This window comes from Pongo pygmaeus, chromosome 3 (genome assembly GCF_028885625.2).
Source record: "Pongo pygmaeus isolate AG05252 chromosome 3, NHGRI_mPonPyg2-v2.0_pri, whole genome shotgun sequence".
Taxonomy (NCBI): domain Eukaryota; kingdom Metazoa; phylum Chordata; class Mammalia; order Primates; family Hominidae; genus Pongo; species Pongo pygmaeus.
In genome coordinates, this window is record NC_072376.2 from 986,994 (window position 1) to 1,013,118 (window position 26,125).

The following is a 26,125-nucleotide window of genomic DNA, read 5'->3' on the forward strand; positions in this document are numbered from 1 at the left end:
TCAGCAAGATCTTTCCTCCTCTTCCAGAAGTTCCTGTGAGTCACTCCTCTGTGTTAGTTGCCATGGATGTTGCTGGAAGCTGTTTCTACCCCAGGACGTCTGGAAGGAAGTGGCTGGGAAGGGCATGGTGGAGGCCGCTGACCCGCCGACGTCTCCACAGCTAAACGTCCCCCTGCCAGGCCCCAAAGTGCCCACTGCCTCTCCAGTGCCAGCCCAGCAAGAGAGGAAGCGGAGACGGGGTGGGAGCCCTTGTGGTTAAGGAATCTTTGCTTAGCAAATTTTACAAAACTGTGTGCTGCCTTGGAAGGGGATCTACCAGCTTCCCGTGAATCTGTCCCACTGTGTGGACCTGCTGTGCCGGTGCCGTGACGTGGACCAGGCTGGCACAAGCCCTCTGCAGGTCCACATGTTGGCAGCACCACACTCCCTCCCGAGGCAAAGCTACTGGCCCCTTCTAGCTTCCAGAGCTGATTTCCAGAGACCGCACACCTTTGTTCTAAAATTTGTACCTGGGCTTAGTTTTAGTCAGGTGCGGTAAGGTGGCAGACGTGGAGACGACTTCTTGCGAAGAAGATATATTACATTTCCCAAGAGAAGGGGGCACAGCACACAGGGCCATGGAGTGGCAGGGAGCCCCAGTCCATGGGGGCTCTGCGGGAAGGGCAAATGAGGCAGGGTGCACGCTGCCAGGTGAGATCAGGACGGGGTTGGAGTTGGAGCGACTTCCCTGGGCCCTGGGCTTGGCAGCCCCTGGTAGGCCAGTATCTCGCCCTGGGGTGACTGAGGGCAGGGACACTTGCTTGGTGTGACTGTGACAGGCACCTGTGGGCTCTGGGATGGGTGGTCTCTCCAGGTTCAAGACCCCCAAGGCCAGTGCATTAAGAATACACAAAATAGGCCGGGTGTGGTGGCTCATGCCTATAATCCCAGCACTTTGGGAGGCTGAAGTGGGCAGATCACCTGAGGTCAAGAGATCGAGACCAGCCTGGCCAACATGGTGAAACCCTGTCTCTACTAAAAATACAAAAATTAGCCAGGTATGTTGGCGGGCGCCTGTTGTCCCAGCTACTTGGGAGGCTGAGACAGGAGAATCACTTGAACCCGGGAGGCAGAGGCTACAGTGAGCCAGGATTATGCCACTGCACTCCAGCCCGGGCAGCAAGAGTAAAACTCCGTCTCAAAAAAAAAAAAAAAAAAAAAAAAAAAATGCAGTTAATACAGTCAGGACAGGACAGGAAGTAAAGAGAAAAAAATTCTATGCACCTTGAGATATAAGCCAGATTTTTAAGACAAAAACCAAGATTTTGTTTAAGAAAAAAAAGAAAGAAGGAGGGATTACACAGCAGACAGGGGCCATCCTGGGGGGCAGCTTCCCTCCCCTCCTTCCCTCTTATCAGCCAGAGACAGAAACTAAAAACCAGGGTTTAGGGCAGATCAAAGCCGAAACAGAAAGAAGGGATGGGAGTGGGGAGAAAGGAAAAAACAGTAACTGCCTAGATACAAGCAGAGAAAACAAAGACCTAATTTTGCCTGTTCTTTTACCAGGAAAAAATAACAGGTGCCTCACGGTGGGTTTTCACAATCTCGAGGCCGCTGTCGCCCCTTAGGCCCCACACCCTGCACCCAGCAGGGTCTCAACCAGCGACTCCCCAGTCAGCAACCGGCCAGCGTGCGTCATGTCACGCAGATGCAGCCTCTGCTCCACTCAGGACCCGTTTCAGTCACCTGGAAGCCGCAGTTCACTGCCACCTCCAAGGATGCAGCCCACCTTTTCCAGGCTGCGCCAGGACCTCCGCAGACCAGGCCTTCTTCAGAGGCGCGGGCCCACGTGTGTGGAGAGCACCCTCCTACCGACACACAGTCCAGTATCTTTTCATTCTTTTTGGGTTCTGGTGGCAACATATTCCTCGTTTCCAAATTTTACGTCCAAATAAAAACCAGCCAGGCGTGGTGGCTCACGCCTGTAATCCCAGCACTTTGGGAGGCTGAGGTGGGAGGATCACTTGAGTGCAAGAGTTCCAAACCAGCCCGGGCAACACAGAGGGACCCTATCTACAAAAAATAAAGAAATAAAAAATTAGCCAGGCGTGGGCTGCCTGCAGTCCCAGGTGCTCAGGAGACTGAGGTGGGAGGCCTGCTTGAGCCTGGGAGGTCGAGGCTGCAGTGAGCCATGATCGCGCCACTGCACTCCAGCCTGGGGGACAGAGCAAGACCCTGTCTAAAAACAAAATGAATTAAAATCTGCAGGCACTCTCGTTAGTGCCGTCAGAGACTCCACTGTAGAGGCACTGGCAGCCTCTTAGCCGGCTGGCGTCTCTCAGCCACTCCTGACAGCCGTAAGCTGCCCAGCGGCTTCCGATGCAAGAACCAGCAAGAACCTGGCCTTGTGCCGTCCACTCTTTTTTTTTCTTTTTGAGACGGAGTCTCGCTCTGTCGCCCAGCCTGGAGTGCAGTGGCATGATCTCAGCTCGCTGCAAGCTCGGTGCACCTCCCAGATTCATGCCATTCTCCTGCCTCAGCCTCCCAAGTAGCTGGGACTACAGACACCTGCCACCACACCTGGCTAATTTTTTGTATTTTCAGTAGAGACGAGTTTTCACCATGTTAGCCAGGATGGTCTCGATCTCCTGACCTCGTGATCCGCCCACCTCGGCCTCCCAAAGTGCTGGGATTACAGGCATGAGCCACTGCGCCCGGCCCAGTGCCGTCCACTCTTAAAACCACAAGTGACTGGCTGACCCCAGGCTCTCCTGGGACAGAGGCTGTCACAGACCCTGAGCCTCTGGCCCCATCCCCAGCTGCCTGTATGCACTGGGTCACAGGACCAGCACCCCACAAGCTCAGCTTGGCCTCAGAGAGGCCTCTCTAGGCAGGATGGAGGCAAAGCTGCCCCTTGCTGTCTTCCACCTGTGGGAGGGGGCAGCTTCCCCTGTCCTCGGTGGCTTGCCGGATGCCAAGTGTGGGAGGAGGTCACCTCCCGTAGACCCCTGGGCTGCCTGGCAAGCCCTGTGGGACCCTCTGAGCGAAGAAAAATGGGTGCATGCGTGAGGGTACAGTGCTGCTGGCCACACTGCCCGGGGAGCCCGGTGGACGGCTGCTGCTCCACCCCTGCCCGGATGCCCCCGGTGAAAGGCAGACCTGGAAGCAATGTGCCAGGCATGGTCTCAGCCCTGAGTGCCTCCGCCGACCAGTGGCCTCTTCCCCACGTTTATTATAAGCCATTAGGCCATTACCCAAAAGGTGTCCCCTGCAGGGTAGAGACCTGTGTGAATCTCCTGCCTCACAGAGCCCCAAAATCTAAATCAGAATCGCACACGTCTCTACACACAGCAAGGCCTTCCTCCTGGCCTGTCATGGCCAGGTCCATGTGTCTCCCCACACCTCACTGAAACAAACCCTGGGGACACATTTTAGAACAATCTTTCAATCTCTCCTGAGGCCATTACAGCCTCCTCTGTGTCAAATCCCCCTCCGTCTCCATCTGGGATTACACTCAGGGCCCGCCTGGATAACCAGAATCATCTCTACGTCTTGGATGCTTCACGGAACCATGCCTGCAGGCACTCGCCATGTGAGGCGACAGGCACAGGCCTGGACAGGACGGAGGGCGTCTTCGGGAGGCTTTCCTCCCCTCTCACTTCACTTTTCCCTCACAGCACCTGTGCCGCTCTTGCTATAAATCCTAATTCCCCAGAAATATGTGAAACCCTGTAACATGATTGTTTTATGCGGTTATGATTCGTTAGGTTTATACATAATATACCCTTTCTGTTGCTTTTGTTGGGGCTCAGAAAATGACACCCAAGGTGAAGGCCTTGGAAGCCAGGCCTTCTCCTGCCTCCTGTCTCTGGCCCCTCATTGTCCCAGGCAGGTTGTAGAAACCTGAACCCCTTTTCCCCAAAGCCAGCCGTAAACCTAAAAGTATGACTCTAGTAACTTTCCTCTGTCTTTCTGTGTAAAAACTGGCCATAAAAGAATTCTCTGGCCTGCCTTGTTTGACTGTAGGTGGTCAGACCCCTATTCCGGGGCGTTGTGCCCCCACCCAGCAGAAAGGAGAGCTGCAGAGAGAGGCCTCCAGGAACGAAGCAGACAGGCCTCACTGGGCCCCCCGGGAGTCTGTTAGCTTGTCAGGTCTTAACCTTTCGTCCAATCCCATTTCCAGACTTCACTGAACCTGAGTATAAAAATGCAGTTTCCCCTGCGCCTTTAGGTCTTTGCTCTGAAAGCTCCTGTGTCACATAAAACTACAATCCAAGAAATCTGTGTACCATTTTAGTGAAACTTCAGAGAGGCAGGGGAACTTTTCCCTTCCCGTCTGCACTCTTCACTTCTTCCTGCACCTCTGAGCTGGGATTTGGGTGGGACATCCTTCCTTCTACTTGAAGTACACCAATTAATATTGTCTTTTCTTTTTGAAACAGGGTCCCACTCTGTTGCCCAGGCTGGAGTGCAGTGACGCGATCTTGGCTCACTGCAGCCTCTGCCTCCTGGGTTAAAGCAATTCTCCTGCCTCAGCCTCTCAAGTAGCTGGGATTACAGGGATGCACCACCACACCTGGCTAATTTTTTTTGTATTTTTGTGGAAATGGGGTTTCACCGTGTTGGCCAGGCTGGTCTCAAACTCCTGACCTCAGGTGACCTTAGCTGATGCCTATAATCCTAGCACTTTGCGAGGCTGAGGCGGGTGGATTGCCTGAGGTCAGGAGTTTGAGACCAGCCTGGCCAACATGGTGAAACCCCGTCTCTACTAAAAACGCAATTAGCTGGGCATGGTGGCAGGCACCTGTAATCCCAGCTACTCGGGAGGCTGAGGCAGGAGACTCGCTTGAACCTGGGAGGCGGAGCTTGCAGTGAGCTGAGATCCTGCCACTGCACTCCAGCCTGGGCGATACAGCGAGACTCCATCTCAAAAAAAAAAAAACAAAAAACAAACTATCAGCTACTACCCTTTCAAATACCGTTTCTGCCCCATTCACCCCGTTATTTCCGGCTGGGAATCCAATTACACTGTTAGACCTTTTTACCACGTCTGTTCTGGAGTGTCTGTTATTTTTCTCTCCGTGTTTGAGGATGAATATTTTTTACAATTTATCTTCCAGTTCTTTAATTCTCTCTTTAGTTGGATTTTTTTTTTTCCAGACGGGGTCTCACTCTGTCGCCCAGGCTGGAGTGCAGTGGCGTGATCTCTGCTCACTGCAACCTTTGCCTTCTGGGTTCAAGCAAAATTCTCCTGCCTCAGCCTTCTGAGTAGCTGGGATTACAGATGCATGCCACCACGCCCGGCTAATTTTTGTATTTTTGGTAGAGACAGGGTTTCACCATGTTGGCCAGGCTGGTCTCAAACTCCTGACCTCAGGTGATCTGCCCGCCTCAGCCTCCCAAAGTGCTGGGATTACAGGCATGAGCCACCTTGCTTAGCCTAGTTGGATTTAATGTGCTGTTAAACCAATTCCTTATGTTATCAGCTTTACTGAGATATGATTTACATACAATAAAATGAAGCAAGTTCAAGGGTATCATTCAATAAATTTTTACTAAGTTTCATGAGGTTTTAATATTTTTTTCAATGTTTTCATTTTGAAAAATTTTGAATTCACAGAAAAGTTGCAGTAACAGTACATAGTTTTCACCCAGGTTCACCAATTGTTAATATTTTGCTACCTTTGCTTTTATCTCAGTCTCTGTATGTAATCTAAATCGTTGTTTTTGCCTTAATTTCCAGAGCAATTTTGGTTACAAATCTAATGATTTTTCACCTCTAAACACTTCAGCATAGATCACAAATGAACAAAAAATCTCCATTCACAACCGTGATGCAATCATTGAGTCATTTAATAATTCTGGAGTTTGGCCCGGCGTGGTGGCTCACGCCTGTAATCCCAGCACTTTGGGAGGCTGAGGCGGGTGGATCATTTGAGGTCAGGAGGTCGAGAACAGCCTGGCCAAGATGGTGAAACCCTGTCTCTGCTGAAAATACAAAAATTAGCTGGGCGTGGTGGCTCACGCCTGTAATCCCAGCTACTCAGGAGGCTGAGGCAGAGGTTGCAATGAGTTGAGATCGCACCACTGCACTCCGGCCTGGACAACAGAGTGAAACTTCATCTAAAAAAACGAAAACAAAAAATTCTGGAGTTTATCATTGGTAGAATTTTGTTGCACAATATACAAGGCATATTCCAAATTGTGAATGTCCCCGTCACGCACTTTATAATAATTTTTTCTGACCCGGATCCATTCCAGCACTGTGCAGTGAGGACTTCTGTTTCTGTTTTGTTTTACCTTCCTCCAGGGAAGGTGTACTTTTCTGTCCGCAGGTGTCCAGGTGAGCGGCTCACCTTAATTCTCTCAGGGCTTGAGGTGATTTAAGGCTGGCTTCAGTCCCTGCAAAGACAATTCTGTTTCTGGTTCACCTTTGCTTTTAGGGGATAGAACTTTGGGGTCCCAAGAAAAGCCCAAAGTCTTTACCAGGCCCCCCTGCCTGAGCCTCGACTTTTGTCCTGTGGCCACAGTGTGGTCCTGTGGCCACAGTGTGAGGAACGCAGCAGCATGTGGCCATGTCTTGTGTGGCTGGGATACACTGCAGAGGTGTGGAGTCGCAGCCCCAAAACTGGCCCCGCCCCCTCCCGGCTTGGCCCTGCAGAGCCCCGTGGCCTCAGAGCTCCCAGTGCCCTGGACCGTTCTGTGCAGCGCTCTCCAGTTCTGATGGTTGCTCTCAGGAGGCGGCTGGTCTGAAACAATTCAGTTTCCATTGCTGTGCCCTGCACCACGGTGTGGGACTGGTGGTTTCTTACTGTTTTTTTCAGTTCTCTGACGCTTTGAGGAATTGTTTTTAAAGCGGTTTATCTACCATTTTAGTTGTTTTCTCTGGGGTCGTTGGACTGAGGGTCTTACCCCGCTGTTCCTGGAGACAGTTCTGTACTGGCATGGTTTTTCTCGCCTTTCCCTCCCTTTCTTACCTTTTAGTTTTCTATTGAATTTTATTTTTTTGTATTATGTTTTTCCTCCTTGCTAATTTGGCATATATACACACTATTTCACTTTTAAATGGCTAATCACTTTTAATGCAATTTCAACGTAAGAAGACCTAATGTTAAGCAATATTTTAACCCCTCTCCCCAAAATAAAAAGACCCAGAACACTGTAACTCTAATTATCCTTCTCCCAACTTACAGAGGATTATTATCCAGTATTTTCATTTTGTTAGTAGACTGTTCTATCTTTTTTTCTTTTCTTTTTTTAGAGATGGGGTCTCATTTTGTCAACCAGGCTGCAATGTAGTGGTGTGATCACAGCTCGTCTCAGCCTTGAACTCCTAAGCTCAAGCAATCTCCCACCTCAATTTTGTGGGTAGCTGGGGCTCACAGGCATATACCATCACATCTGGCTAAATTTTTTTTTGTTTGTTTGTACAGATGGGGTCTTGATACGTTGCCCAGGCCGATTTCAAACTCCAGGCCTCAAGTGATCCTCCCGTGTTGGCCTGCAATTCCAAAGTGCTGGGATTGCAGGTGTGAGCCACCGCACCCAGCCTGTACTTCCCATGATTATTTTTATACAATGTTTGCTTGGATTCACACAGGCATACTGGACTACAGTTGTCCCGTGGTATCCTCGGGGTATTGGTTCCAGGACCCTCACAGATACCAAAATTTGTAGGTGCTCCAGTACTTGATATAAAATGGCGTGGTATTTGCACGTTACGTACGCACATCCTACTGTGTACTTTAAATCAAGATTACTTATAATCCCCAAAACAATGTAAATGCTCTGTAAATAGCTGTTATACTGTATTGTTTTAAAATGTGTATTATTTTGTATTGCTTTGGCTTAAAAACAATATTTTCAGTCTGCTTGGTTGAACCCATGGATCTGCAGCCAAGTGTAAAGAGGGCCCAGTGTGCTCTTCTGGGGTAATTCCCCTTCTTGCTAAAGCGCACGCTTTACTCAGGAGGCTGGGGTGAGAAAATCGCTGGAGCCCCGGAGATGGAGGTTGCAGTGAGCTGAGATCGCGCCACTGCACCTCAGTCTGGGCGACAAAGCAAGACTCTGTCTCAAAAACACACAAAAACAGAGAAAAACAAGACAGTAATGGCTCAACTCACATAGCACCAATGGGCGAAGCGTTCTTCTGAGCGCCTTCCGAGTCATCGGTCCTCAGAGCAACCCCTAAGGCCTGCAAGGAAGCGGGGCTCCAAGCCCCGCCGAGCTCCCGGCTCCGCCAGGCTCCCCGAGGCTCCCCGAGGCTCCCCAGCCCCTCCCACGCGGCCATCGCCCCCACCTCACCAAGGCCCCGCCCCGCGGCGGCGGTCACGTGGGGGGCGCGCCCAGACTCCGACCCGGAGGCGGAACCGGCAGTGCAGCCCGAAGCCCCGAAGTCCCCGAGCACGCCCGGCCATGCGTCCCCTGCGCCCCCGCGCCGCGCTGCTCGCGCTCCTGGCCTCGCTCCTGGCCGCGCCCCCGGTGGCCCCGGCCGAGGCCCCGCACCTGGTGCAGGTGGACGCGGCCCGCGCGCTGTGGCCCCTGCGGCGCTTCTGGAGGAGCACAGGCTTCTGGTGAGCGTTCCGCGCACCCGCCCGCGGCCTCCCGGACCCCCTGGCCGCACGGGGAGAGCTTCGGCGCCCCCTGACTGCGCACTGTGAGAGCTTCAGAGACCGGAGCTCCCTCCTCTGGGGCCCTGGCTCTCCCGGGCCCGCCCCCCGCCGTGTTTGGGGGTGGGTTCTCCAGCTGAGTGGGCACCGGGACGTGAGCCTGGGCCGCCCCCTGCAGCCCAGGCCGATGCCCGGGATCCTGCTCTTTGCGGTAAACCAGGAGTCTCCCCTGGGAGTGGACGGCCCTGCAGGGGGCCTGGCCTTCCTGTCCCATTCCCTCCACCTAGAGCTGAGGTACCCGCCTGCCTGGCAGGGCCAGGGCCAGGGCTGGCGTTGGCCCCTCGTCTTACTGCTGCTCCCGTTCGCCATGAAGATGGGACCTCCCAACATTCCTGGCCCTAAGGGTCATTTTATTAGTCACTGAACGCACGCGCAGCCCCTGGATCCCGCGCCCGGGCAGTCCTGGGCTTGAACGTGTGTGTCAGCCGCGCTGCCAGCCATGCTGAGGCTCGGGACTGAGCCGCCCCTTTGTTGTCCCCAGTCCCCCGCTGCCACACAGCCAGGCTGACCAGTACGTCCTCAGCTGGGACCAGCAGCTCAACCTCGCCTATGTGGGCGCCGTCCCTCACCGCGGCATCGAGCAGGTCCGGACCCACTGGCTGCTGGAGCTTGTCACCACCAGGTGGGCGACGGGCAGGGACTGGTCGTCCCAGAGCCCCTTTCAGAGGCACAGTTGGGAGGGGCAGGGCTGGGGGCTGCTCGGAAGACCCCTTGTTCCCCCACTTCCCGCTGAAGCACCCTGTTGGGGAGAGCGTGTCCTTGCTGGCTGTGCTGGGGTGAGGGCTGTGTGCTGGAGGGAGCCCCTGCATGGGGCACCGTGGGCTTCCTGCAGGTCTGCCTGGAGGCTCAGGGTTGGCTGCGCCGCACCTGGCTCCTCATGCACCCTGAGCATCCCTGTGTGTGTTTGCTGGCTGGGCTGGGCAGGGCCACTGCACCTGAGGGCTGAGTGGAGGTCTCACTGGTCACAGCACCCTGGGCCCTGACGCTGGTGCAGGTGACCACCCTGTGAGGGGAGGCACGAGGTGTGAGGGGCACTTGGGTGTGTGGGGCCTTCTGGAAACACAGAGACCCTCATACACTTGGCTAGGGCCGCTGGCTCCTACCAGCAGGGTGGACACCGGGCAGGCCTGGGCATAGGGAGTCCTCTTGGCACCTTGGAGGCTTCATGATGGTGGGGGACCCTTGTTCAAATAAGATGTCAACCCCGAGCGTCAGGCCAGGCCCATCCCTTCTGAGTTGAGGGACGGCGCATCGGGGCCCAGCCAGCACCGTGGGCCAGCCTGTCTCGGAGGCAGAGGTTCTTGATTTCTGAGTGTTTGGGTCTGGCGTGTGATCAGAGGGGCTCCTTTCCCAGTTGGGGTTCCCTGGTTTCCCCAGGGCAGCTGTGGCGCAAGAGTGCAGCTCTTGGGTGGCTCCTCCCTGGGAAGGGACTCAGCAGTGGCTTGCAGATGTCTGCCGTGGGCCCCCAGGAGGGAGCAGCGGCTGCTGGGCAGGCCTGGCCCTGCTACAGATGGGCATCAGTGGCCTCCAGCTCCCTGTGGCGGGCTCGTGCCGTCTGCACGGCGTCGTGCACACTGAGGAACAGCTGCTCCTCCTCGGCCGTGTCCCCGGGGCCCTCCCCGAGGAAGCCTCCTCTGCTCAGAACGTCTCTCACAGGGGGGCTGCAGCAAGCTAGCAGCAGGCTGATGCCCAGGGCCCTGTAGTCTCGGCGCAGGTCCTGCAGCGTGCTCACACCAGCTGCATCCAGGAACAGCAGTGGGGCGCAGTCGATGACCACTGTGTGGAAGCTGGCTGCCGCGGGCACCAGTGCAGCCCCGCTGCTAACCGGGCCCAGGTCCTCGCCCTGGGCAGGGCCTCCCTCACCGACCCCCCTCTCTGAGCCCCGCTCCTTCCTCTTGGCAGCCACGCACCCTGCGTCCAGCCCCGTGAGGCTGTAGAGTGACCGCAGGAAGAAGTCCTTGTTGGCATAGTACAGCGGCCCCCCAAAGCGGAACACCCGCACGCCGGGCTCGGGGACGAGGCCCTCAAACTCTGTGGTGTCCTCGTAGAAGGCCGAGTCCCCGATGCGGGCCAGCAGGGCGGTGCGTGGACGTTGGGTGCGGCCGGCCAGGCTGAGCAGCGAGAGGATGACGCCGGCCAGCAGCCCGGCCTCTGTGCTGACCAGCATACAGGTGGCCGCAGTGCCCGCCCAGACCAGCGCGTCGGCCGGGCTCATCCGCCACAGCCGCGGGAGGTCCCACACCTTGCGCAGGGCCCCCCGCAGGCTGACCACGATGACGCAGGCCAGCACGCTTCGCTGTAGGTCGTGGAACAGCGGTGCCAGCGCCAGCAGCACCAGCAGTACCACGGTGGCGCTGACCACACTGGACAGCTGTGTCCGGCAGCCAGTGGCTGTCTTCACCAGGCTCTTGGCCAGGGCGGCGCTGGTGGCGAAGCAGTGGAGGAAGGCAGGTAGCACGTTGCAGCAGCCCACGGCCAGCAGCTCCTGGTTGGCACGCACAGAGTAGCCGTGACTGCGGGCGAACATCTCCGCCAGCGAGATGGAGAAGGCGGCGCCCACGAGGGCCAGGGCCACGGCATCCAAGGCCACACGCTGCATCAGCCTGGGCTCTGGGACCCGAGGGGGCATGAAACCCGTGGGGATGTCGCCAGCCACGCTGGAGCCGAAGCGCTTGTGGAGCTGCCCGAAGTGCGACACGAGTGTGGCCACCATGATGACCAACAGCTCCGTGGGCAGCGGCACCCTCAGGCGGTGTCGGTAGCGGTCTGAGAGCTCCTTCGCGGCTAGCAGCACCGCCAGGCACACCGTGCTGGTGACCACGTCGCACACGTTGGCCTGCCCGGCGCCACGCAGCAGGCTCAGCCACGTGAGGACCACCATCCCGGGCCCCTGGTGCCGTGGGATCCGCACGCCCAGCAGGTGTTTGAGCTGCGAGGTCAGGATGGTCACGGAGGCCCCCATGGCAAAGCCGTCGAGCAGTGGCTGTGAGAGGTAGGCGGACACGAAGCCCAGCCGGAGGACACCCATGAGGACCTGCGGACGGAGTGCGGTCAGGCCAGCAGGCGCCTGGCGGGAGCCACGTGCCCCTCACCAGCACCTGGCGTGGCCCGAGGGGTGGTGGTCACGGCACAGGACCTGACAATTCTGTGTTGCAGCCCCTTGTGTTCCAAATCAGACTCCTCACACGGGCCTGTGTTCTGGCTCCACGCGTGCTCATGCCTGCAGACGCTTATGACATCCACATGAGCGTCACACGTGCACACAGCTGGCCATAGACACATCTAACTCTTGTCACGTGCAGCAGCCCGTTTTATTTCAGAATTAAGATCTCTGGCATCAGAAGGCAGCCCCTTCCTCCTGCTTCCTACGCATGGCTTCCCCCACTACCCCCCATACAGATGTGGAGCCAACGGGGGCCAAGGTGGACCGGCCAAGGTGGACAGCACAAGGCAGGAGACCTTCGGGGGTGGGGAGGCCATGCCCCACCCCACCTAGGACAGAAGGCCTGGGAGGCCACATGGCCTCAGTCCGGCACCACTGAGCCACAGCCACACCTGGCCTGCTGGTTCCCACCAAGGCCGTGGCCCACCGGGCTGGCTCCCTGTGCCCCTCCCCTCCTGCACCCACAGCCCCTCTGTGTTGGTGCCTCGCCCTGGGATGCCCTAGCACGCCCCAGCTCTGCCCAAGCCTTGCTGTCTTGGGCCAGCACCTCCTCTGCCAACCCTGTGCTTGCCCCCAGCCTTGCCCTCGTGGATGGCCAGCACCTAAGGGGGGGTGCCCTAGGCCCCTCCCTGTGCCCAAGCAGGGCTCCTCACCTGGTAAAGCCCGGTCATCAGCGTGAGGGCAGTGGCGACGCGGATGGCGTAGCAGTCACGCCCGCAGTCCAGCATGGCAGCCGAGCTGTTGAGGATGCTGCTGTTGGCCCCGGGCTGCAGGCCGTCCTGGGAGGGGTCAAAGCCGGCCAGCTGGAGCTCCCGGTCCACCACCTGCCCCACCATGAGGCAAAGCAGGCTGAAGATGCCCACGGAGACGTGCCGTGAGGTGCCCATGAGGAAGTAGATGAGGTTGGCGAAGAAGGACGTATAGAGGCTGTAGATGGGCTGCAGCCCGGCTAGCAATGAGTAGGCGATGGCCTGCGGCACCAGGATGATGCCGATGACCAGCCCAGACATGACGTCGCCTGCCAGGTACTCTCGCGGGCGGTACTGACGCAGCCAGCGCGTGGCGGGGAGCAGGTCCTGCACCAGCGCCTGGGCGCACAGCACGCTGCACGAGCAGCTCTGCCACAGCCTGGCCTTCAGCATCTCAAGCAGACCCTGGGGTGCTGGGCGCTGCCGTCGGACCAGCACCAGCCCTCTGCCCTGCTGCAGAGGCTCAGGGGACTCGTCCATCCTGCTGCGTCAGGTCCTGTGGCCGACCTGCAGCTGAGAAGAGGGCATGGTCACAGGAGCCCCCGGATCCAGGGCCAAACGACAAGGTCCCGGGCAGCAACGGGCCCCTTGGGGTGGACACCTCGCCCACCCAGGGCCAGGGATTGGTTCTGGGCCTTCTCCCGGCAGTGCGGGCCCCAGTCCCATGCCCGATATGGATGGACGCCGGGCACTGCTGGCTCCAGAATCCATCGTGGGGTGAGATGGGATTACGACACCAAGCCCATGCCACGGGGTGTGCTGAGGCCAGCAGTGCTGAGGGGCAGTGTGGCGGGACCCTGTCCAGGCTCAGCTCTGGCCCACTGGCTCTGCAGTTCCTGTCTGAAACCCACCCAGTAGCCTCCTGAAGCTTACCTCCCCAATGGGGATGGAACAGGCTGGGCTGCCAGCACGCACACATGTGCTTCGGGTCAGAATGTCACAGTCACTGGACACAGGTGCAGGCAAGCCTGAGTCCAGATGCTCTGTGTCCACCTCCCTGGCTCCCCAGGTTGGCGAACGGTCCTGCTGTCCACCCCATGCCCACACCAGAGCCCTCCCTCCCCCATCCAAACCATTGCCTGCTCTCCTGGAGACACCTCCACCCACCCCTCTGTCACCTGCCCTGTGGGTCCTGGGGCTGGCGGAAGTCTCAGGAAGAGGCCTCCTATGTCCCTGCCAAGCTTTGTGGGTGCTGGGACCCTAAGTCTGCCAGGGGGAGCAGTGCTCAGACACTAGCCTAGCCCATCCGCCTGGCCTTGGGACAGAATTCTGAGAATATACCTAGACGGGGGCCCCATCAGGGCCAGCTGGGAGGGGAGGAGGCTGACTGGCGTCTGTCTCCCCTGTCCAGACAGTTCTGGGACGTGAGGCGCCCTTTTTCCCCGGCTGCACCAGCTCACTGTGGAACGGCCATGACACACTGTCCTGAGGCAGCACCAAGAGGGCCCAGCCCGCTGCACACAGCCACCCTGGGCCGGCAGAGCCGGAAAGGCACCTGACCTTTCCCTTGACCTCGGAAAACACCGTGGCGTTAGGGAGGCGGTGCTTAGAGGCCTGACCGGTCCCACGTGAGCCCTTGGGTCTGTCCTGTTTGCAGGCTCCAATGTACTTTCACTTTAAACATTCTTCTCAGTGACGTTAGGCAAAGACTTTGCTCCCAGGACACCCTGCAGCCTGGGCTGAGCCTGCTGTTTGCACGCTGGCCCAGGGTGTGGGAGCTGCAGTCTCCTGGTGGGTGTGTTGGGGGAGTGAGCCCAACCTGGTAGGTTGACACGTGCAGGCTGGGCACAGAGCGGGGGTCCTGGCCCTCAGGCAACATTGCAAGAGTTGTGTCCCCTTCCCTGGAAGACCCCACCACACTGGGTCCCTGGATGCCCTGAAGCCCACCCCAAGCCCCTGGGGTCCAGGTGTGTGGAATGGGGACAGTAGGGCCACCTGCCTTGAGCCTGAGGGTGCCCCTAAGAAACCACAAGTCCAGGGCATTTCTGGCCTCGGCTCCCACACCCCCGTCTGCTGCGGCTGAGATCTGGGCCCAGGATGGTTCTTACCTGAGGGAGTCCTCCCAGGCGCGGAGGGCCCTGGGATGTCGAGGGGCTGGCAAGACCACCAAGGACCGCAGGGCCCTCTGGCTCCCGCGAGCGGCGGGGAGAGTAGGGGGTGGTGGCTCTGGCGCCGACCTGCAGGCAGTGGTCTGTGCACTGGACTCTGTAGTTAAATTATTTACCTACAGATTGCTGAGTCACGGGTTTCTCCAGCCATGTTACCTGATCGGCTAATCCGGGAGTTGAACTGTAATCAGGGGCTTGTAGTAGTTAGAGCTGTGTGGGCCTCTGATGAGCTCCCAGCCGCCCAGGAGCGGCTGCAGCTGTGGCTCTGCAGCCCTGCCTGGAGGGCTTAGGGACCAGCGGGAGGCGGGGGCTCAGGGGCTGAGCACAGGCAAACCTTCAGCTCTGGGGTCTGGGGTCGAGTGTAGCAGCCTTCAAACCCAGGCGGGGCTGAGGGAGGGTTGGTCTCCATGTCCAGTCGCTGGACACCCTCCTGGTCCTGCAAGGAGCCAGCCTAGTCCAAGCTGGAGCAGGGCAGAGGCCAACAGCCGGCTCAGCACAAGGCTGCCGGTATGTGGTGCTCACCGCCCAGGGCAAGGGCTGCTGGGGTCAAGGTGCCATGACTGGCCAGGATTCCTGGTCTGACCGTACCCAGCGCCGACCCACAGTGCCTGGTCACCCTCACGGCTCCTCTGCCCTCCCCTCTATCACAGGCTGGGACCAGCAGTGCCTGCCTCATAGGGCTGGGGTGAGGATAAATGATTTTTTAAAGTGAACTAAATTAGGCCCACATGTGAAAATAAGGGTAAGCTGCTTTTTAAAAGGAATTATTAGCCAGGCACGGTGGTTCACTCCTGTAATTCCAACACTTTGGGAGGCCCAGACAGGAGGATCGCTTAAGGCCAGGAGTTCAAGACCAGCCTGGTCAACATAGTGAGACGCCCCCACCACCTTTTCTTTTTTTTTTTTTTTTTTTGAGGCGGAGTCTTGCTCTGTCACCCAGGCTGGAATGCAGTGGTGTGATCTCGGCTCACTGGAAGCTCCGCCTCCCGGGTTCACGCCATTCTCCTGCCTCAGCCTCCCGAGTAGCTGGGACTACAGGCGCCCGCCACTACGCCCGGCTAATTTTTTTTTTGAGATGCAGTCTTGCTCTGTTGCCCAGGCTGGAGTACAGTGGCATGATCTCAGGTCACTGCAAGCTCTGCCTCCCGGGTTCAAGTGATTCTCCTGCCTCAGCCTCCCAAGTAGCTGGGACTACAGGCGCCCGCCACTACGCCCGGCTAATTTTTTGTATTTTTAGTAGAGACAGGGTTTCACCATGTTAGCCAGGATGGTCTCAAATCTCCTGACCTCGTGATCCACCCGCCTCGGCCTCCCAAAGTGCTGGGATTACAGGCTTGAGCCACTGCACCTGGCCGCCCCCCGCCCCCCAACCTTTACAAAAATTAAAAGTAAAAAATTAGCTGGGTGTGGTGGTGTGTGCCTGTATCCCAGCTACTCAAGCAGCTCAGGCGGGAGCATGGCTTGAGTCCAGGAGTTTGAGTCTGCCATGAGGTATGATTGCGCCACTGCACCCTATCCTAGGCTACAGAGCAACAGCCTGTCTCAAAAACAAATGCTATCATTGGCCCAGCACTTTGGGAAGCTAAGGTAGGACGATCGCTTGAGCCCTGGAGGTCCAGGCTGCAGTGAGGTATGATTGTACCACTTCACTCCAGCCTGCAAGTCTTTTTTTTGAGATGGAGTCTCACTCTGTTGCCCAGGCTGAAGTGCAGTGGCGCAATCTTGGCTCACTGCAGCCTCTGCCTCCCAGGTTCAAGCATTTCTCCTACCTCAGCTGCCTGAGTAGTTGGGACTACAGGCGTGCGCCACCATGCCCGGCTAATTTTTGTATTTTTAGTAGAGACGGTTTCACTATGTTGGTCAGGCTAGTCTTGAACTCCTGACCTCGTGATCCACCTGCCTCGGCTTTCCAAAGTGCTGGGATTACAGGTGTAAGCCACCGCGCCCGGCCAGTTCTGTCTCAAAAAAAAAAAAAAAAAAATTCCTCGGGAGCCTCAGGTTCCCCCCCCCCGACTTTGACAGTGAATACTGGGTGGGAGCCTGCACTGGGCACCTGTGGCTGGAGAGTGAGTGTAGCAAGGAGCTGCAGCCCTCAGTGCTCTCCCATCCCAAGGGAGACCAGGAGGCTGCGGTGGGTCCCTCAGGTGGGGCTGGAAGGCCAAGCCAGCCCTGGCACCTTGGGCAGGCTGACTCTGTCCTGGGAACAGAAGCCACAGGCTCTACTTCTCCTGTCCACGTGGGATTGATGCCGAGGGTCTTGCAGAACCAGCTGATGTGCCGGGGTTCCATTCCCCCAGGACGAGGACACTGACACTGATGGGGCAGAACCCCGGAGGGAGGAGACCCTGGACACTCACCCCACCAAAGGTACCTCCTCGTGGAAGCCGTCTGCCAAGCCCTGCTAGTTCACCACAGCCCTGGGTGAGCCCAGGGAAGACTGGGCTGCAGTGCCCCCATTTGGAGGTGAAATGGGAGTGGAATGTAGTTGGGGTGGCCAGAGAGTAGGAGACATCCTAAGTGTGAGATGTGGACAGGGCTGAACGCTCCAGGGTCTTGTACCCCTGAGTGTGAGATGCGGGCAGAGCTGAACAGTCTCCAGGGTCTCGTACCCCTGAGTGTGAGATGCGGGCAGGGCTGAACAGGTTCCAGGGTCTCGTACCCCTGAGTGTGAGATGCGGGCAGGGCTGAACAGGCTCCGGGGTCTCGTACCCCTGAGTGTGAGATGCGGGCAGGGCTGAACAGGCTCCGGGGTTTCGTACCCGAGTGTGAGATGCGGGCAGAGCTGAACAGGCTCCAGGGTCTCGTACCCCCATAGCCTCCACCTGGGATGCCCTCTCCAAGTCTGATTTCTCCTGGAAGCCCTGCCCTGTCCTCCAGAGTCTGAGCCCTCGCTCCCACCCCAGCCCAACTTGGGCCCCAGTGGTTCCTGGGAAGCAGCTGTTTGCCCAGCAGTTGGGAGCTGTGCTGTAAGAAGCGGTTGGCCAGTGGGTGGGGTAAGGCAGTCATGCAGGGCCTCAGGCCCCTCCCTGGGACAAATAAGGGCCCCTCTGGGTGCAGCCACCAGCAGGGTTGTTGGAGAACTGGGGAGACCCAGGGGGCTGGGCTTGTTCCCTCAAGGTCTCCCTAAATGAGGCAGGGAAGACCTGGGTGCTACAGCAGGGATGGGGTGGGCAGTGCCACCTGGGGCCACAGAAAAACCTGGAGTGGGAGGTGGCCCTTCCCCCCTCAGGAAGGGTGGTGGAGGTTTCCAGAGGTTGGCTTATGGGGACCCGTGGTGAGGTTTTAGGCAGGTGAGCATAGTTCAGGAACAGCCTCAGCCGCACTGCAGGGGCCTGGCCTCAGGGGTCTTCTGCAGGCATTGGGCCTTATGCCCTTTTAGTCCACACCTAGGCTGGGTGTCTAAAGCAGGTGAGCTCATCACTGTAGGATCCTTGGAGCCTGACCTGTCCCCTCCCACGGGTCTCTGCCTCAGTTTCTCTGAGCATTGAGGCAGTGGCTGGTGCTGCCCTGTGGCCGGGCCCAAAGGCTGAGTGCCCAGGGGTCCAGGGGCCTTGCTGGCCAAAGAGAGTGGGTAGCCCATTCTGCCCAGAGCCTGTGTACGTGCAGGGCTGCCAACACCTCCTTCCTTCCCTGCTTGGCCCACGCAGGACAGGGGGCTTGGGGGCCTCAGCAACTGGGACCTACCTGAACCCCTCTCCCGCCTGAACCCCTGGCCAGTCTTGTATCACACGCTTACTTCCTTAGTTTTGTCTTTAAATCGGCCGTTTTACATTGGAGTCCATTTACTGGGAAAGGAGACCTTGTATCCTTGCCTCCCACCCGTGGGAAGAAGCCTGGCCGACAGGGCTTTGGGACCGGACCCGAGTTGATTCCCAGAGACCCTCCCGCGGGTGGGCGAGCTCGGAGGTCTGGAGAAGAGGCGGCCCTGGCCCGCACCCTCTAGCACCTGTGTCCCCTTCGTCCTGGCCACAGCTGCAGATTCTCCCAAAAGGCGGGTCTGTACCCACCCCGCGCCCCCAGCCCAGCGGGCCCGGCCTCCGCCCCTGCCCCGCACTCCCACCCCCACCCTCAGGAGTGCGCGGCCCTGCTCCCCACCCCGCGCGGTCTCCCCCCACCGCCTGCGAACCCCCATGCACGCGCGGCCCCGCCCCGCGCACTCACCAGGCCCGGCAGGCGCGCGGTCTTCGCGGCGCACGCGCTCGGGCCCAGGGGCGGGGACGTGGGGACCCGGGCGGCCGCCCGGTGAATGAGCCCGTTGTGCGGCCGCCGCGGTCCCAGCGACACCCCGCGGAGGGTCTGCCAGGGCTGACGCGCCCCCGCGGCTTCCGTTCCCAGGCTGGGCGGTGGCTTGCGCGCTCCATCTGGCCGGCCCAGTCCCCTCCCCAGCGTCGGTCTCTCAAGGCCCCTCCCAATGGGGACCAGGAGGAGGGTGGGCCCTGGGGCCTGTGGACTGACGCCGGGGTTCCTGGGCCTGGGGTCGCCCCTGGGGGTGGGGATCCCTGTCCCGGGCTCCCCTCGCTGCGAGGCTGGCCCTGCCAGATGACACTCAGAGGCGCCTTGGGTGTCAGGCCAGGGACATCTCTGATGCTGGGGCTCCCCCTCCTGCTAGGGTCAGGGGCTGCCAGGCTATCGCCTTGGGGTTCTGCAGAGAAAAGCTGAAGCCCAGCTGGGCCTTTACTTTCCTCCAGGTCCCCATGCCCCGCTACTCCAACTCCGTGGGACTTTGGAATGCACCTTCTGGGCATTTAATTCTTATCCAAGTACTTTTTAAGTTATACTTCTTTGCTACCAGTGTGTCCTTTGGATGGAGGGGAGGGGAGGTGGTAGGTGCTGGGTGGGGTGGACCCCAGGGACTCCTGCTGCTCCTGCTAGGCACCCAGCCCTGGGTACAGGAGCAGGTGGGGACCAGCAGAGGCCGGGCGGAGCAGGAGCCCCCACCTGAAGGCTGTAGACTCCCGCCAAGGCTCTGCCTTGATCATGTACACCATGGGAGGACCAGAAGGGAGGCGTTGAGGTGTCCAGACCTTTGCTGTGGAGCTGGGGGTGCTGTGGCATGGGGGGATTGACAGACAGGGAGCTGTATAGGGCCAGATTCCGGTCCATGGTGGTAACCCCATCCCCCACCACTGCAGATGTGGCACAAGCCAGCTGCCACAGCAGGTGCACTGCCCCCTGGGCAGCTGTGCTCACCTGTGTGGCGTCCGCAGGAAGCCCTCAGACCCTGGCCAGCCTGGTCTCTGCTTCTCACTCCAGGCTCAAGGCTGGCTGCTCTTCCATTCACCCCACTCCCCTTCCTTCAGGCCAGAAGCATCACCCACAACCCCAGACCCTTGCACAACAGCCTCCTCACTCAGTTCACCCTCAGATGTCCAACTCCACATGGCCAAAACTGAGACCAGCCTCACTCCAAGCTCATCTACCCGCCTAGCTGCCCAAGCTGAAATCCACAGTTGCCCTGGACGACCCCCCCACCCCCCACCTCACCTCAAACCTCATCAGTCCCTCTGCTCACAGCCTGCACAGTCACCACCCAGTCTGGGCACCATACCTCTCTGGACGACCCCCACGGCCCCCAGCCAGTCTTCCAGCTCCCACCCTGACTCCAGTGAGCTGCCAGAGGGATCCTTGAAAAATGCCCTGGAAGCCGAGGTGGGCGGATCACGAGGTCAGGAGATGGAGACCATCCTGGCTAACATGGTGAAACTCCGTCTCTACTAAAAATACAAAAAAATTAGCTGGGCGTGGTGGCGGGCACCTGTAGTCCCAGCTACTCAGGAGGCTGAGGCAGGAGAATGGCGTGAACCCAGGAGGGGGAGCTTGCAGTGAGCCGAGATCGTGCCACTGCACTCCAGGCTGGGCAACAGAGTGAGACTCCGTCTCAAAAAAAAAAAAAAAAGAAAAATGCCCTGGCACTGCTCAGCTCAGAACCCTGAAAGGAATCCCTGTTTCGCTCTGGGTCAGGGTCCCATCATCAAAGCAGTCACTTCCAGACCCCCATGGAGCCTCATATCCCATGATATCCATCCTTATTCTGTCCCAGGCCCACCAGCTGCCTCCCTGCTGCCTGATTATCATGTGCGCATTCCTGTTCCAGAGCCTTTGCACTGGCAATGCCATCTGCTGCCTGGACGTCTTCCTGCTGGCTGGTCCCATTGCATGGTAGCCTTAGATGTCTCCTCAGAAAGGTCCCTCGCTGACCATCAGGCTCCTCTTAGGTGTCTCCTCAGAAAGGTCCCTCGCTGACCATCAGGCTCCTCACTCCCTGTCGTATCCCCTTCACCAAAGATTCCCATTTCGCTGATGACGCCTGTCCCCTCGGAATGCAGGCCTTGTGGGAATTCATCCCCATCTGCAAGTGCAGTGGCAGGGCGGCCCCCTTCTCCCTTTCCTGCCCACCCATGTTGCCTCTTGGGATGTGGGAGGGGAAATGGGGCACTCCTGGGCCTCCAGGAGGTGCAGAGAACCAGGGTGGGGTGTCCACCAGGTCCTGCCTGGCTCCTGACCCCTGGCCCCTGCTGCTCAGGACCTGCCTGCCTCGTCCCACTGAGCCTCAGGGCCATTCCGAACCCCCACCCCAAGTCTTCCATCTCTTGATGGTGTAGGGTTGGGGGGTCTCCATGTACAGATACTCTAGTTCACACTAGGCCTTCATAGGGTTATTTTCCAAGGGGAAGGGCCCCTCGGGAAGCCGGGATCCGAGTCCTGTGTGGCACTCTGCAGGCTCCCACATGCTCCGTTGTGGCCACGGTTCCAGCCTGGAGCATGGAGCTGTGTGGGCACCCTGCTTCCTGACACTGACCGTCCTTCTGCAGGGGGTCCACTGGACGGGGCCTGAGCTACAACTTCACCCACCTGGACGGGTACCTGGACCTTCTCAGGGAGAACCAGCTCCTCCCAGGTGAGCTGTGGGCTCTGCCCTCCCAGCCCTCCTGCACCCCCTTGCCCTGCTCACCCTCTTCCTCACCCAGCCCCTCCGAGTCCTTGGATGTCCATTCAGGGCTGGCCTTGGTGCCGGAGCACAGGCCTGGCAGAGCATGGGTGTTGTGTGGTGAGCGGTGGGGCAGCCCTCCTGTGTTCCAGGGTTTGAGCTGATGGGCAGCGCTTCGGGCCACTTCACCGACTTTGAGGACAAGCAGCAGGTGTTTGAGTGGAAGGACTTGGTCTCCAGCCTGGCCAGGAGATACATCGGTGGGCAAGCGCAGGCCCTGGGCCCCCGGGGTGGGGGTACTCCTGGGCAGGTTGCACCCCTATCACGCAGGCTGCCTGGTCAGGAGATATATTGGTGCGCAGGCGCAGACCCTTGATGGGGGATGGGGGGGGGACAAGGGATATGTTGGTGGTCGGCGCAGGCCCTAGGGCCCCAGGCTGGGGGGTACTCCTGGGCTTGGTGGGTGGGCAAAGGCCCTGGGCCGCCGGGGTGGGGGGTACTCCTGGGCAGGCTGCACCCCTATCACCCAGGCTGCCGCCCAGGTCTTGGACCCCTTTGAGCCAGGGCTTCCTGATGTGGGGCGGGAGGGTGGCCTGCGTGGAGATGAGGTTCATCTTGAGTCAGACGTCCTTCATCACCTTGCACCCTCCCTCTGTGGGAGTCACTGAGGCGAGATTCACCTGTGCTGGGGAGACAGCAAGGCTCCTCTGCAGGTAGGTACGGACTGGCGCATGTTTCCAAGTGGAACTTCGAGACGTGGAACGAGCCGGACCACCACGACTTTGACAACGTCTCCATGACCATGCAAGGTGTGCACCGCTTCCTGGGGTCCTGCCCGGCTGAAAGGGGGCAGAGAAAGGCAGAGCAGAGGCTAAGCCGCTGGTCCCCAGGGTAGGTGTAGACGCAGCTCTCCGCCGGCCCAGGCTTCCTGAACTACTACGATGCCTGCTCCGAGGGTCTGCGCGCCGCCAGCCCCGCCCTGCGGCTGGGAGGCCCCGGTGACTCCTTCCACACCCCACCGCGATCCCCGCTGAGCTGGGGTCTCCTGCGCCACTGCCACGACGGTACCAACTTCTTCACCGGGGAGGCGGGCGTGCGGCTGGACTACATCTCCCTCCACAGGAAGGTGCGCCCTGCCCCTCCGTCCGCCCCGGGGTTCTGCGCCCTCGGCCGCGGTGCCCCGGGCCGCGCTGACCCTGGTGGTGCTGAGGCGGCCCCGCCCGCAGGGTGCGCGCAGCTCCATCTCCATCCTGGAGCAGGAGAAGGCCGTCGCGCAGCAGATCCGGCAGCTCTTCCCCAAGTTCGCGGACACCCCCATTTACAACGACGAGGCGGACCCGCTGGTGGGCTGGTCCCTGCCCCAGCCGTGGAGGGCCGACGTGACCTACGCGGCCATGGTGGTGAAGGTGGGCCGGCCCAATGCCCTGCGCGCCCCCCAGCCACCTTCCTCCCGGGATGGGACAGGCGAGCGGTGGCCGCGCCACGCAGTCCCAGCCGCCCTGGACACCCGCAGGTCATCGCGCAGCATCAGAATCTGCTACTGGCCAACACCAGCTCCGCCTTCCCCTACGCGCTCCTGAGCAACGACAACGCCTTCCTGAGCTACCATCCGCACCCTTTCGCGCAGCGCACGCTCACCGCGCGCTTCCAGGTCAACAACACCCGCCCGCCGCACGTGCAGCTGCTGCGCAAGCCGGTGCTCACCGCCATGGGGCTGCTGGCGCTGCTGGGTGAGCCGGCGCCGCTGGGGTGGGCCGGCCAGGGCCCTCCAGGCTGGGGAGCGGCTCCTGCGAAGGCCCCGCTGCGGGGAGCGCACTTCCTCCAGCCGCGCGCTTCCCGAGGTCGGCCTCCGCGTGGCGGGGCCTGGGGACTCCTTCACCAAGGGGAGGGGGAGCGAGTGGTGGGAGCCACGGCCCCGGGTCGGGGGGCGGCGGAGCAACGACCCCACGCGGCGACGGCACCCCCGCCCCGCAGATGAGGAGCAGCTCTGGGCCGAGGTGTCGCGGGCCGGGACGGTCCTGGACAGCAACCACACGGTGGGCATCCTGGCCAGCGCCCACCGCCCCCAGGGCCCGGCCGACGCCTGGCGCGCCGCGGTGCTGATCTACGCGAGCGACGACACCCGCGCCCACCCCAACCGCAGCATCGCGGTGACCCTGAGGCTGCGCGGGGTGCCCCCCGGCCCGGGTGAGCCGGGGTCCCAGGGAGGTCTCTGGCCCCGCCGGGGCTCTGGAGAGGGCGGCCCGGGGAGCCGAGGCCTGAGTGTCCGGCCCGGCAGGCCTGGTCTACGTCACGCGCTACCTGGACAATCGGCTCTGCAGCCCCGACGGCGAGTGGCGGCGCCTGGGCCGGCCCGTCTTCCCCTCGGCGGAGCAGTTCCGGCGCATGCGCGCGGCTGAGGTGGGCGGGCCGCGGAGGGGCGAGGGGCCGGGCCGGGGTCCCAGGGGGGTGGGCGGGGGACGGGGACCAGGGGCGGGGGCCCCGAGGCGGTGTGGGTGGGAGGCGGAGCGGTGGGCCGGGGGCGTTCGCCCTGAGGTCGGGCCGAGCGTCCTCAGCTCCCCTGAGGACCCGCCACTGCGCCCAGGACCCGGTGGCCGCGGCGCCGCGCCCCTTACCCGCCGGCGGCCGCCTGACCCTGCGCCCCGCGCTGCGGCTGCCGTCGCTTTTGCTGGTGCACGTGTGCGCGCGCCCCGAGAAGCCGCCCGGGCAGGCAAGTGGCAGTCCCCTAACCCGCGCCGCGGCCCGGACTCCGCCTCCCCGACCCCATCACAGCCCCTCCCTCCCCCAGGTCACGCGGCTCCGCGCCCTGCCCCTGACCCAAGGGCAGCTGGTTCTGGTCTGGTCGGATGAACACGTGGGCTCCAAGTGCGTGAGTGGGGCCGCCCCTCCCCCTGCCTGGTCCTAGGCAGGTCCCTGGGTCCCGACCCCTTCACCCATGCGGTCACTCGGGCCACTTGCCGTGGTCCAGCAGCTCCCTCCCTCGCCGCCCTGCGTCCCTGCCCTTCACCCCACACACTGTGGGCCACGCGCCAGCTCCTGCCAGTGGGGTGTGGGTTCTCCTAGGGGACATGAAATGGACATTCGGGCTCCAGCTCTCTCCTGTCTGGGCAGGAAGAGTACCCGGGCGCTGGGGAGGTGCCGCCGAGGGGCTTGAGGGAATGGGGCTGTGGGTCCACGCGGCCCTGCCCTGCCTGCTCCCACCTTTGAGGACTGTCTTGATCCCAGCCTTGATCTTGGCCTGACCTCCCCAGGTGCCTGTGGACATACGAGATCCAGTTCTCTCAGGACGGTAAGCCGTACATTTCGGTCAGCAGGAAGCCATCGACCTTCAACCTCTTTGTGTTCAGCCCAGGTGCGCCCACCACCCGCTGCCCTGGACTCGGCCACCCCATTCTTGGGCCTCAGGGCAGTACTGGGTGGGGGCCTCCAGAAGCCTGGGGTCAGGGGGCTTTCGGGTGGGGGCAGGTTCCAGTTGGCACACGTGTCCCCTTGTCTCCAGACACAGGTGCTGTCTCTGGCTCCTACCGAGTTCGAGCCCTGGACTACTGGGCCCGACCAGGCCCCTTCTCCGACCCTGTGCCGTACCTGGAGTTCCCTGCGCCAAGAGGGCCCCCATCCCCGGGCAATCCATGAGCCTGTGCTGAGCCCCAGTGGGCTGCACCTCCACCGGCAGTCAGCAAGCTGCGGCTGCACTGTGCCCACGCTGCCCTCCCATCACCCCCTTTGCAATATATTTTTATATTTTATTGTTTTCTTTTATATCTTGGTACCAACGCCCCCTTTAAAGCGGCTTTGCACATGTCAGTCTCGGGCTGAGGCTCTGTGGCTTGGCCCTGGGCACATTCCAGGGCAGCCTCCAAGGGTAAAACCCGGTGGCTGATGAGGACCCAGCTGGAGCAAGGCCTCTTTCCCCCTCACTCCCACTCAGACCACCCCCAAGCCTGGACCGGAAGCGTGTTGAGCCCCTGGGTCAGGCTGGGGAGCCAGCTCAGCCCTGCCCACCCTGGGGTTTCTGGGATCACCCCTGGTGAGGTGGCATGCTGGTCCCTTGCTTTCTTACTTGTTCTGTAGAGTGGGGAGCTGAGATTGCATGAGGGAAGACTCCTGTACCCCAGCACGGTGGAGGATGGGATGGGGGCACGCCTGTGCCACCCAGGCGGTGGCCAGCAGAAGGAAACAGTAGTGTCCGCCACGGTCTGTGTCTCCCCACCACGGATTGTCTTGGCTCTGGATTTGAGACATGGCAGGGCCAGATGAGGACAATTTGATGACTGTTTACAGAGATGGAGGCAGGGTGCCAGGAAGCCACGGGGGAGCCCCCAGGGCACTCAGCAGTCCAGGCAGGGCTGGGCGTCCTGGCAAGGAGCAGGGACCTTCTGCTCAGGGGTGTGACCAGCCTGTGGGTGCTGTGCGCAGGACCCCGGGAAGCAAGGCCCCAGTCTCTTCCCTTGCTCCAGCATCCTCCCAGGGCCACCCTTGGCTGCACTCAGCCAGAGGGCTGGGGCGCAGGGACCCCACAGGTTTCCCTG

The 26,125-nt window shown here is 60.3% G+C and overlaps 2 protein-coding genes and 1 long non-coding RNA gene across 9 annotated transcripts; 1 reads left to right on the plus strand and 2 right to left on the minus strand.

Moving 5' to 3' along the window:
• SLC26A1 (solute carrier family 26 member 1) lies at nucleotides 1–18,855 on the minus strand. 2 transcript variants are annotated; one of them, XM_054485926.2, is made up of 3 exons: nucleotides 18,830–18,855; nucleotides 12,465–13,073; nucleotides 8,978–11,682 (listed from the first exon to the last, which is right to left on the minus strand). In XM_054485926.2, exons 2-3 carry the CDS (start codon nucleotides 13,038–13,040, stop codon nucleotides 10,153–10,155), a joined length of 2,106 nt encoding a protein of 701 aa, XP_054341901.1. In that variant the 5' UTR covers nucleotides 13,041–13,073; nucleotides 18,830–18,855; the 3' UTR covers nucleotides 8,978–10,152. The 2 variants fall into 2 exon arrangements, with proteins under 2 accessions (XP_054341902.1, XP_054341901.1); XM_054485927.2 differs by lacking the exons at nucleotides 8,978–11,682; nucleotides 18,830–18,855 and adding an exon at nucleotides 1–99 and having other exon boundaries at nucleotides 12,465–16,643.
• Nucleotides 5,515–8,257, minus strand: LOC134739395 (uncharacterized). The gene is made up of 2 exons (XR_010125991.1): nucleotides 8,103–8,257; nucleotides 5,515–6,381 (listed from the first exon to the last, which is right to left on the minus strand). It is a non-coding gene; the product is annotated as an uncharacterized LOC134739395 (long non-coding RNA).
• On the plus strand, nucleotides 8,316–25,342 carry IDUA (alpha-L-iduronidase). Of its 6 annotated transcripts, none has more exons than XM_054485921.2 (14): nucleotides 8,316–8,552; nucleotides 9,130–9,270; nucleotides 21,481–21,566; nucleotides 21,749–21,856; nucleotides 22,310–22,405; nucleotides 22,520–22,722; nucleotides 22,823–23,002; nucleotides 23,110–23,326; nucleotides 23,571–23,783; nucleotides 23,875–23,996; nucleotides 24,181–24,306; nucleotides 24,385–24,461; nucleotides 24,848–24,948; nucleotides 25,096–25,342. In XM_054485921.2, the coding sequence occupies exons 1-14, from the start codon at nucleotides 8,395–8,397 to the stop codon at nucleotides 25,227–25,229; spliced, it is 1,962 nt and encodes a 653-aa protein (XP_054341896.1). In that variant the 5' UTR covers nucleotides 8,316–8,394; the 3' UTR covers nucleotides 25,230–25,342. The 6 variants fall into 6 exon arrangements, 5 of the variants coding, with proteins under 5 accessions (XP_054341896.1, XP_054341897.1, XP_054341895.1 ...); XR_008502203.2 differs by having other exon boundaries at nucleotides 8,334–8,552; nucleotides 24,385–24,465; nucleotides 25,096–25,141; XM_054485923.2 differs by lacking the exon at nucleotides 8,316–8,552 and adding an exon at nucleotides 16,932–17,035 and having other exon boundaries at nucleotides 9,133–9,270.
• The last annotated feature ends 783 nt before the right edge of the window (nucleotides 25,343–26,125 follow it).

Excerpts from the sequence above, each read along its gene's own strand:
- SLC26A1 (XM_054485926.2), bottom strand. The coding sequence starts at position 13,040 with ATGGACGAGTCCCCTGAGCCTCTGCAGCAGGGCAGAGGGCTGGTGCTG. Across the intron at positions 11,683-12,464 it reads TGATGACCGGGCTTTACCAG|GTCCTCATGGGTGTCCTCCG; the intron begins GTGAGGAGCCCT and ends CTCCGTCCGCAG.
- IDUA (XM_054485920.2), top strand. The coding sequence starts at position 8,395 with ATGCGTCCCCTGCGCCCCCGCGCCGCGCTGCTCGCGCTCCTGGCCTCG. Across the intron at positions 23,997-24,180 it reads GGCGCATGCGCGCGGCTGAG|GACCCGGTGGCCGCGGCGCC; the intron begins GTGGGCGGGCCG and ends CACTGCGCCCAG. Across the intron at positions 24,949-25,095 it reads CCTCTTTGTGTTCAGCCCAG|ACACAGGTGCTGTCTCTGGC; the intron begins GTGCGCCCACCA and ends CCTTGTCTCCAG.